At 40.2% G+C, this 12115-nt stretch overlaps 1 protein-coding gene across 1 annotated transcript in view; it reads right to left on the bottom strand.

The window, feature by feature from the left end:
• Positions 1 to 12115, bottom strand: part of LOC147706071 (protein spire homolog 1-like) — a 206141-nt gene that overhangs the window by 76560 nt on the left and 117466 nt on the right. Inside the window, exons 9-10 of the mRNA XM_086929021.1 lie at positions 9815 to 9957; positions 6694 to 6775 (exon numbers count right to left, since the gene is read on the bottom strand). Coding sequence (XP_086785147.1) covers positions 6694 to 6775; positions 9815 to 9957 — 225 coding nt within the window. The remainder of the gene's footprint in view (positions 1 to 6693; positions 6776 to 9814; positions 9958 to 12115) is intronic.

Raw genomic sequence — 12115 nt, 5'->3', positions numbered from 1 at the left:
ATGCACTTTAAAAAGATGTTTTTCTTTTCTTCTTTTTTTACAAACCACAGCATGCACACCCTCATTTTCAATATTTTGGGAGTACTGCATCTATCTTTTTGAAAGTTTGATATGAATATTGTGGAATAAATGTATTACTGCACAATGTCCTTATGCGTCCCGTCCTATACCTACTTAAAAGAATTGCGTGACACTGGGGTATCGAAATTTCTGCCCTCTGTGCTTTGTTGGATACCACTTATCAGGATTTATTGGCCTTATAAGAACCACTGTTTTCTTCTGAACTATATCAAACCCCTGGTTCAAATATTTTGGGTCGCCTTGTGATAAAATATATTGCCTATAACTTTTTCGAAGGTTGACTAATCTTGATGGAATTTCCCATAAACATGTGCCCTAGTGATTCTTGTGCATGGAAAGTTTCGGGGTGATCAGTCAAGTGGGTGCTGAGAAAAAGGGAGGGGTTAAAAAAAAAAAAACACAAACAAAAAACCCCATGCTTTTCCCATGTTAATTCCCGTAGGAACTTAAGACACTGCTGTGGCCGAACTGCTGAACGAAATTACACCAAATTTGTCAGAAAGGTAGCTATTGGCCCAGGGAAGTGCTTTTTGTAATTTGGTGTAAACCTGCGGATTTACAAAAAGAAATAAACATTTGTATATATAGGGACGTGAAAGCACCGTAAACCCTCCCAAGCTTGTGCGGAGATCTGATTAGCTACCAACACTTCAAACCAGGAAGTGTTGCCAGCCATCTTTGGACTCTGCTGGAGTCCCACAAAAGAAAAAAAAGAAAAAAATAAAGACAAAGGTGACAAGTTGGGAATACCCGGATCCCTCCTTGATCTCGAAGTGAGGGGGGCATGTGTGGGGGTCATAAACAGTGCATTGTGTGTGCGTAAGCTATCACCAGCTCAGGTAACTAGAACTGCTGAACTTCAATGTTTTTAAGTGAATTAATATTATACACATACACACACACCCACATATATACATATACATATATATACATATACATATACATATACATATACATATACAGATTTTTCCTGAACTTTAGCCACTAATTCAACAGTGTAACATGCACATTATAGTATTTGCTTAATTGATCATGCACTGAAGCCTCTGGGCACTAAGAACCTTTGAGAAAAGAAACAATAGAACAGAACAACCGTAGGCAGTTGACTGAACAAAAAGGCTTGGATGGAGTTTTAAAAACATTAAAATTGTTTGTATTCTAAAGTCTCAGTGGGCAATCATTTCAGATGTTAGGTGCTAGAAACCAAAAACATTTATCACAGCTCATGTGAGGGATTTGAAGGAGCATCAAATAACTAGATCAGGACTCTTGTTGGTCTGTGGTTGGTCACATAAATAGAGAGCTTTCACATGGATTCTCCATGACAGGAAAAACATAGGCAGAACACGACATTCCAAGCAGACTGTCTAAAAAGATTGAGAAATAGTCTATTGATTCAACAACAATTAGTGTCTGCAATCAAACTGCCTTCCAGGGATAAAACCCACTTTCATCTATGTGAACTCATTCCTCAGCTTGCGTCACCAACCTATTGGCTAATATTTTGATGAAATATGTATAGTTTGAAAGTTTAAAAGGAGGAGACATGAGCTTGGGTCATCTGTTTTTTACTCCTGCATTAAAAAACACACAATGTCTCTGAAAAGAAAATAGGGGTCCTTGCTGAGACTCATTTTGTAAAACAATAGGTTATGCCTGTGTTTATTCTTTTATTTATAGGCGGTCGGTAAACTACCACTGCCACAGGATTTACCATTTATTAGATCAACTAGGATGTCACTATATCTTCCTCAGTAAAAGTGCTAATTCTTTCCCCCCTCTCCAAATCCCATGCAATTGTTTATGTACAAGTCTTCAAACATCTATCTGAGCCAAATCTTCACCTAGGTCTGTTTTGTAGAATACTGGATACTATTTGTTCATTTTTTTAGAATGTTTCATAAAGAGCCATTTGCCAAGAATGATCAGGTATTACTTTTAGCACAGGTCATTGATTATCACTAGTCTATTTCTATTTGTATTGGCTTTAGCTGACCATGCTAGCAACTTGCCCATATATTTGTATTCTTCATAACTCTGCTGGCCTACAGTCTTTTCATTCTGCTCTTGGCAATATAATTATTTGAGCCCCTCTTGCATCTTCTCATAGTTTACTGTTCTAATAGGAGCCTGAACCAATCAAATCATGTGCCATTACTCTAATTTTAGCTCTCCTAATCTTCGACAAAGTAACGTTACGTGGAATGAATGCCCTTGCAGTGTTTATATACACCAAAATACGGTAGAAGAGTCAAAAATCAATCTGAAAAAATAACGAAATGCCTCATCATTTATTCATAGTTCATCTTGTAATAACAGTGTCCACAGTCATCTCTTTGGCCTTGCTCTCATGTGCCTTAGATCTTTTTCCAGTTGTAGAGCTACATGATATGAGAACCTTACGGAATGATCTTGACAGCTGCAAATAGTGAATGAGGTTAACACCCCACGCCTTTCAAAAAAGAAAAAACCCAAGCCGCCACATAGAATCTCTTTCAAATAATATTTTTCTGGCCTATAGATTTTCCACACTCCCTGGAGAAATGAAACCATATTCTTTTTCTAGCCATATAATTATACCAGCTGTTCTGGGATTATTCGCTTTCCATTTGTCTTTGAGGAATTGTGATCCATGTATTGCAAGAAGTTAAAACTTCCCAGATTACAAAGGTCTTCAAGGAAACAATTAAGTAATTCAAAGAAAAAGTGCAATCTTGAATTTGGCCATTGCAATTAACCAGAGTAATAGCTGTGCAGGAGGCAATTCCCTTAGGCGTTGGCATATAGCCAAAACTGCTGCTTCCCCTTTAATGTTACTCAACATTATGCCTGATATTATAGCAAAATTGCCCATCAGTTTAACCCCCCAAAAGACCAGGACAGGTGCTACCCCATGCTCATTCTGGACCGGTTTTAATACTTCAGGTAGAACTGCCAAAGAAGGGGTACCATGCATTCTGGTATATACTGCAGAGAACACCGTACCCCAAGTGGCACAGTCCTCTACCTTGGGAACCATCCACTATTGACAAGCAGATAGCTGGCATGCTGTGTTTTTCCTGCGGGTCTGTATGGGGAAATGCTTCAAGACTATTTGTTTTTTGAGCAATCCAAAATAGAATTTCTTCCCTCTTAGTGGGGATCTCGCTCATAAGAGCATTCGGTGTTCGCAGGCTAATGCCCGGCGTGACCAATTGTGGTGGTGCAGTTTGAATATTCTACACAGATGTTTTAATGTTTGCATCGCAAACTGTAAGGTACTAGTGTAGAATTACTAGATCATATATTTCCTGCAGCTGGGCTGCGATCAAGTGATTGATACCAGGATGGGGTGTGCAACCAGATAGGACCGGCAAGGTTGCCCCCTCATTGGGGAGTGGGCCCAGTGTCACATTTTGTACAGTATGGGGGAGGGCACTTTTAAACCAATTAGCATTTTTAGTTAAGTGAGAGTGACTTCTATCGCCTCACATGGAGTGTATTCATCTGGTGTTTCACCTACTTCATATTCGTGAAACACCTGTGTCGTATTATCTGCTGCTGGGAATGTAACCCAGGAATAGAACACCTCTGTTCTATATGCTGCGTGTGTCTCTACCTCAATGGTAACATTCCCACAATCTAGTGTGAGGCAATTTTGTAGTAGTTTGAGTGACTGCATATCTGCAGGTCAGATGTTTTGTGCCACGTTATGTAATAAATGAATTACAGAGTTTGGCTAACACAGTGGGAAATAGATCCTTTCAAGCTTGAATTACCAACAGCAAATACAGAGGATATACCTACTCAGCCGAGAAAGATATTCCCTACCACCGCAGATGTCTCCAGTTTAAAAAAGGTGTAGGGATCTCTGAGAAGGCACGATTGAACTACTTTTCTGAACCCTACAAAAAAAAAAAGAAACCAATAACGGTTGTTGGTGCCATGTCATTTAGGTTCCACTAATCAGTGGGAACTGTGCGTTTGTAAACATTTTAGGATGGTGCCAGACTGATTCCATGCACCCTCGCAGTATATGTTGTCCCTTAAACCAGCAAGCTCACTGTGCCTCTAGAAGCCCGTTTAACCTAGACAGGGTGCGACCTAGAACTTTTTGCTCAGACACTCTTTCGCTCAGTGAAACTTACATACGATGGGACCTTTTCAATATTTGTTGAACCAAAGTGATTCTTGTATAGAAAATGTGCTACAATGATCAATAGACAAAAACAGACAAAAGTTATAAGTGTCAGGACAGTGAACAAAACGAAGAGTTCAACCATCTTGCTGAAACTAGGTTAATGTAACGATCTAGAGCACTGCTACTACTGAAACCCTAACCTACGCGTCTAGGGAGTAAGTATCTTCTGCCAAGAAACCTCCTACTGGATGATGCAACGCAATTACTTGGTGGGTAAGGATGTAAGAACCAGTCTTGGTCACTAACTGGACACCCCTTGAGGTGAGGTCCGTCAACTGCTGGGTGAAAACTTCAGCACAGAGGGAGCCCTCTAAGTCAGCTAAAGTGTCTCCTCAGATTATACTTGGAAACTAAAAGGTTATGCATAGAACAAAGCATCCTTGCCTTGGGCCGAGATGGTCAGACTGCCAAGGTTTGTTTTACACAGATGGCTGGGTTGCAATAGTGACGCCATAACCAACACATTTGCACAACGCATGTGAGGGCCTTGTACACAATGTGATAGTGTTCTAAAAGTTTATTCATGTAGCAAGGTAGGCAAGGTAGGCATTTCCAAGAAACGAACTCCAGTGTCACAAATTCAAAAGTTTGTCAAACGTTGATATGGTAAACCGACGGCAACTTTAGGAACGAAACATGTACACAAAGTGGTGATGGGTCCTACTGGCCTAATTGGGACACGTGACCAAAAAAGTAGTTCATAAAACGGTTTCTAAAATAGAAGCAGAGGATGGATAGTAGTAAATGGTCCATGTTCTCGGGGAGGTCTAAACATAGGATAGGAAGAGGCATGATGCATTCATGCCATGGACCAATGGGGAGAAAGAATGAGCGATAATTGAGCCAACAAATGGGAAGCCTATGGGCGGGCTGAAGCCTACAAAATACATACATTAAATACTAAGAGGGCCTATAAATTATCCCCCAAACATGTATGAAGCTTATGAAACTTCTACTCAAAAAACACAAATCTTTAAAGAAAAACGATGTCTGAAAACCACTGACAACCATTTACTTGTTTTGAATATATTAATTTTCATACATAAAAACATTTATATCTATCGTTTCATATTTCTCTTTTCAACGGCTGTACAGAGAACATAAAGAATACATCACATTAACATACACAGCAAAAATCACAAATCTCCCAGTGATCACACAAACATGAGATCTTGGAACCACAGATAATCAAAATGTCCCAAAAATGTTTTGTCCAGTGTATCCTTACATCATCTTTACATATTGCAAGGATAGCGGGCATACGACCTAACAATGTTGTTGACGTTTCGACCCTGTGATCAAGTGTTATTCACTATACATCATGCCGAGTCTTCCTCAGGACTAAAACAGACCAAAGGTAAGCCTTAAATGTATTCCCAGAAAGACAAATCTGGTGTGTCCAAAACTATATCCATTAGTTATGTAACATTAAATCCTAGACCCCAGCTGGGGTTCACTTGATGTCTGGATGAGTTAGACAGCAGCTGCTCTCCTCCTCCTCCTGCTGCTGCTGCTATTTTAAACAAAGCCATGATTGGGCCAAGAGGACTAGAGTTGAAGGAGGCTGATAACCCCATCCCACATAGAGTGAACCCCGGCTGGGGTCTAGGATTTCATGTTACATAACGAATGGATATCGTTTTGGACATGCAGTATGTGTCTTTCTTTGAATACATTTAAGGATGCCCTTTGGTCCGTTTTAGTCCTGAGGAAGACCCGCCATGATGAACAGTGAATAACATTTGATCACAGGATCGAAACATCAACGACATTCCGTTCGGTTCTATGTCAGCTATCCTAGCAATATGTAAAGATGATGCAAGGATACACTGGACAAAACATTCTTGGGACATTGATTATTTGTGGTTCCAAGGTCTCATGTTGGTGTGTGTGCCCACTGAGAGATGTGATTTTCACTGTGTTAATGTGATGTATTGTGCTTTGTTGTCCTGATAGCTGGTAAAAAGAAATATGAAAAAAATGGATATGCATGTTTTTATATATGACAAAATATTATATTTAAAACAGTAAATGGTTGTGGTAAGTCAGTGGTTTTCAGAAATCATTTTTCTTTAAAGATGTTTTTGAGTTGGAGAAGTTTCACACATGTTTGAGAGATCGTTTATAGGTTCTTAGTATCTAATGTTTAATGAAAAATATTTCACAATTCCCCATGGGAGATTTTGTTCACCCGACAGAACCGTTTGTAGCTCATAACTGCATACCCAGGTTCTGAGGGACACAGGGTAACCACATTATATGTAATGGTACAAAGTATATACAGCAGGTCCCAAAGAAACGGCACAAGTGCTGTCTAGCTGAGACCTGAAAACTGAGTAAAAAAAAATAAAACTGTCAAATTGGTCAAAATAAGTTCTTTACCTATAGAACGGGGCTTGGGGGAACCCGCAGGAGTAAGAGGAATTCCTTACCAGTACTGCAGGATGGTAACGGGGAAAGACTATTTTCCAACGACCCTTCAGAACTGTACTCCAACCTCCAACGTGGCGTTTCCTGTTGGCATGCATTGAAACAAGAAAACTCATTACCTGAAGTGTAACATTAACATAACATATTCCACAACTTGCATATTGCGTGTTCACATTCAAAGGCATGGCCAAGCCTGTTCATGGTCTAAGAAAAGACACAAAGTCTACATATTTGAGGTGTGGGCTGGTTGGTTGATTCTAATCCAATAGCGAGAGCAAAGAGGTGGATCTACAGATAGATCAGTGTATCGATGATTTGGGGAATTTACTTGTGCCTGTTCCTGGAACCAAAATCGTACAAAGAACATTTCAGTTAAATATATTAATTAGACCATGCCTATTTATACTTTTTTTTTTTCCTGACATCGAATCTTCACACTGGAATGCACCAGTTTTTGATTAGTCATTATACCCTTCCACAACTTCATGGAAACCCCATTTCTGCAGTCTCACTACAGACCACTTTGGCCAGCTGTCAGACAACACAGTCAAATACTTGAATACTTCAAGTGGGTTTTGGTCAGTCCTTTTGTCAGGATTGATGAGCCATTTGTCCATTTGACTGGCTTTCCTCTCGAGGGAGTTGATCCCGAACGAAGACTTTGCTCCTTTACCATAGTTATGTATTCAAGGGGTTGCAGCCTTTCACTGCAGATGTCAGATAACTGGCTTTCTTTTTGCATTCCCTATAGCATTTTGGTTTTAGTACTCAGTAGGACTACCCGACCTTTATTTCCTCTCATCTCACCTAGTTGCTCTTTCTTTCCTCTATGTATCGGCTTTCCTGGTCTTCCGATACATTCCCCATTTGTTCCTCATCTCACCTCACCCTTGCCGTCCCCTACCTCACTCTTGGTCTCCGAATAGAGGCTATGGCTGCTCTAATGACTATCCCAGGTATTGTACAATTGCTGCAGAGGGATTGGCAAAGCCATTACTGTCAGATGGCTCCTTGGAATTCTACTTTTTATTACAGTTGTACTATTCAAAGAAGGCCACAACTTGGCAGAACTTCAACAGGACAACCCGGGGGCCATCTTAGAATTATATTGTATTTATTATAGTTCGATTGCGGCCAAGATGGGCACTAAGCTGAATTGAGATGCAACGTGACATGGTAGCCATTGTGTAAGGATTTTTCAATAATGAAATACAGCCCCCCACCCCAAAAGAAATTCCATGATGGTTGTCAAATGGTATTGGCTGTGCCAAAAAAAAAAAAAAAAAGCTCAAGGCAATCCTGGCATTGGCAAAATGAGAATAACTTTTGTTGCCATTGCTGTGTTTGTCACAGTAGTCTCGCTATGAAATCTAACATTTAAAAAATGAGCTGCACCAAAAATTCATAGGTTCCACTGCTGAAATAGTGTCCTTTGCAGCAGACTTATTTATCGCAAGGGGAGAGCAGACCGATTACAAGTTGCTCTTTTTTATGTTTTTTAAACGGAGTTTTATATAGCACGAAATTGACCTGGTATCGGGTATCAGGGTGCTTTACATAGAACCAGTTGAGTTCCAGAAGGACACATTCATTCTTGTTAGGCATGGGGTTGTGATGTATAGTCAGGCTCAAATAGGACCATTGCAATTCCTATAATGCTCGGTGGAGGAGAATGTGTATTTCACATCACCAAAGTAAATTTTTTATAGCCATCTATTAAACCACTTATTTTGTTTACAGTTTAAAAATCACCCTTTTGGTTTAATCCTATGTTATTTCGGTTTAAAAAGCACAGTTTTTGCCACTGACCAAAAATATTTTTGCTGTTTGCAATTGGGGCAAAAATGAAGTCAGCTTCCCCAATAAATTAAGTCAGTTTTGCATGTGATATTTTTGCCTGCTTTAAAAACACTTTCATTGTTTACCCAATGCCTACTGCCAAGCTCACTGTGCAATGAGAGAGTGCCTAGCTGCATTCACAAGACAAGAGCACCTTTCTGGTCACTCGCTCTGTCTGAGAACCCACTTTCATGGCATACAATGCGGTGCAAAGGCCTATACAAGTGCTATCATGCAATATAATGAGATATGTTGCTCTCGTATTTATATGGTGAACAGCATTTAGGATCTCAATTTCTACTGTGGTACTCCATTTTTGAGAAGTTCCATTTCATCTGTAATACAGACACCTTTACAGTCTCTGCCTGACTGGCACACTTAGTGCCCATTGAAATACAGCACACAGTCTTCATGCCCTTATTTTTGGTAAATGCTAAAATACTGGATGAGTTTATGAGCACTTAATGATTCACCTTACCGTTAAGTAAGCATATTTAGGAATATAGGATGCAGTCATGTAGTCTAAGAAAAAAAAATTCATTTTTACGGGACATACATTTAAATATTGTTAATCGCTAACCTTGATGGATAAAGGGCTCAATAGAAGATTACCAAAATAAATAAAAAACAGGAAATAATCATACATACAAAAGTTAGAAAGCGTATAAAACAGCAATGTTCAAGAAAAAGATTAAATAAAGTGATAATCTATCAGGACATCACCAAATCACAACGCAGTAAAACGAAGGGTACTGCCAACTAAAAGTTCTCTCAGTGTAATTTAAAGGCCCACATAGGATAGAAAGTTTGGATTATTCCAAATCTCAAAGAAACAGAACAGCGGGTTTACTATGGGGAGGGGGCTGGAAATCAGTCCCCAGGTGTCTTTGGGGCGCGTGACTGTACCTAAAAGAATTCTGATGCTTATTTAACAAATACATTGGTTATTTAACTCCGGTTTAAACAAAATAGGATTCAGAATAGGTTGAATTTAACAAGAATGATTCAATTAAATTTTCATCAGCTTTAAATGATCTTGGTAGTAAAGAAAAGCCTGCAGTGAATCCGATGAGAAGGGGGATTTTAATTCGAATTATTAAGTGTAGATAATACAAAAACGTGACAATGATCAGGAAATTGTGAGTGGATATCACAAAATTGCTTCCTTTATAATAAAAAAATAAGAACGCATCTTATATCCACTAATACACATTGAGGATTGAGTGACGCGCTGCTCTGGAAAGTCCTGTGCGCTAGAGCCCAGCCATACACTGGAAGGCTCACCTGTGAGTCTTGATCTCTCTCTTTCCGGTCTACAAAGTTTTTTCTCACACTTTTTCTGTTTCCGCTGTCTGTTGGTTGATATCCTGAAGACACCAAGTCCTTGTAGCGGGTACCGTGCCAGGTCTTTGATCCTGCATAGAAACCTATAGAAATGGCAAACAAGCACAGGTACCGACTAGTTTTGCATTGAAATGGGGGGGGACGCAAAATAAATAAATAAAAACAGAACATTAACCTTCGTTGAATTAGTTACTTAACGATACATTAAATTTGACAGCAGCGTTCCTCCAAAGCCCAGTTTGGTTTGTAATAGTCCTAAATGACAGAAGGGCTGAAACTAGAGTACTGCAGGGGACCGTCTATGGTTCCATTATGTTAAGTAATTTGACTATTCGGTGAGTATACTTTTAATTTTCCAGCATTAGGTTCAACTGAGAACTCTGGGAGTATTATTCCCATTAGCAAGGAAACGTCAATCTATTGACTCCAATAGTGCAATGCTTGTGGTATTACATTGTTAACTTTTAGTTAGCAGTTTTGGCATTCCAAGACAATGAAAAACTAGCCAGGTCATGCTGAAGGCTAGTTAAAGTGATGGTGGTGACTGACAGGGATGTAGGCCCTTATCCCAGTGTGGGAAAGACCAGCGGTTTACTTCCTTCTATGTCTGGCTATAAATTGTCCTGGGGAGGAACAAGAGGATGGTGGACCATTTTTCATAAGCCAATGATGGGGTTTGGCCTGAACATTGGATCAAGTTTTTGATTTTTGCCCAAAAGAGGAATAACTTTTTCTGTGAATCTTTGGTGCACTCAGTCTTGTTGTGGCCAGTTCACCCCTCGTCCTGTGTGGCATCCTTCTTTCAAAGCAGGAGTAGGTTAAATTGACTTTTTACAGTCCATTCCAAGTGGATGCGAAACTGCGGTCACTGCCGCCATTTCCACATCTGCCTTCCGTGGATCTGAAAAATGGAGAAATGCAGGGGAAATCCCCTGAGGAACACAAATTCCTGGTTGCACACATTGAGGATTGGAAGGAACAAGGAATTATTGGGCTGCTACGTGATGTCAGAGGCTGGTCATTACGATTATGTTAATGAGAATTAAAGTTAATTACAGTGATGGACCAGGACAATGCTCTTCAGAGGCTTTATCTACCAGAGAGGTGGAGTAGGGAGCACGCCTCCCAATAAGACAGAGGTCTTCAAACTTTTTGATGCCGAGACCCCCTTGTAAAACCTTTATAGGCGTACGGACCCCTTTCCGAAAAAAGTTTCTAGAAACTGGTACTCCTCATCATCAACTTTTGACAACCATAAATGCACCTGTTAGACCCCATCACATCCATCCATCTATCTATCCTTCATCCATCTACCCTTTCATCCTTCCATCCATACTTCATCCATACATCCATACTTCATCCACCCACCCTTTCATCCATCCATCCACCCATCATTCATCCCCCACCTTTCCACACATCCATCCATCATTCATCCATGTAACCTTTTATCCATCCATACATCCATCCACCCTTTCATCCATCCATCCTTCATCCATCCACCCTTTCATCCTTCCATCCATTCATCCAGCCTTCATCCGTCCACCCTTTCATCCTTCCATCCATACATCCATCCATCCACCCTTTCATCCATACATCCATCCTTCATCCACCCACCCTTTTATCCATCCATCCACCTATCATTCATCTCCCCACCTTTTCACACATCCATCCATGCATCATTCATGCATCCTTTTATCCATCCATACATCCATTCTTCATCCACCCACCCTTTCATCCATCCATCCACCCATCATTCATCCCCCACCATTCCACACATGCATCCATCATTCATCCATGCAACCTTTTATCCATACATCCATCCTTCATCCATCCACCCTTTCATCCTTCCATACATCCATCCTTCATCCATCCACCCTTTCATCCATGCATCCATCCACCCTTTCATCCATGCATCCATCCTTCATCCACCCACCCTTTCATCCATCCACCCACCTATCATTCATCTCCCCACCTTTTCACACATCCATCCATGCATGCATCATTCATGCAACCTTTTATCCATCCATACATCCATCCATCCATCCACCCTTTCATCCTTCCTTCCATCCATCCATCCTTCATCCGTCCACTCTTTCATCCATACATCCATCCTTCATCCATCCACCCTTCATCCATCCACTCCTTTCATATTTAATACAATTCAGATGGTCATCTATACCAAAAAACAGCTGTCTTATCTCAGTGTCAGCCTGTATATACCCTTTTGTTCTGTAAATTAGA

The sequence above is a fragment of the Lissotriton vulgaris genome, chromosome 7 (genome assembly GCF_964263255.1).
Source record: "Lissotriton vulgaris chromosome 7, aLisVul1.2, whole genome shotgun sequence".
Classification (NCBI taxonomy): domain Eukaryota; kingdom Metazoa; phylum Chordata; class Amphibia; order Caudata; family Salamandridae; genus Lissotriton; species Lissotriton vulgaris.
This window is presented reverse-complemented; position numbering and strand designations above follow the sequence as displayed.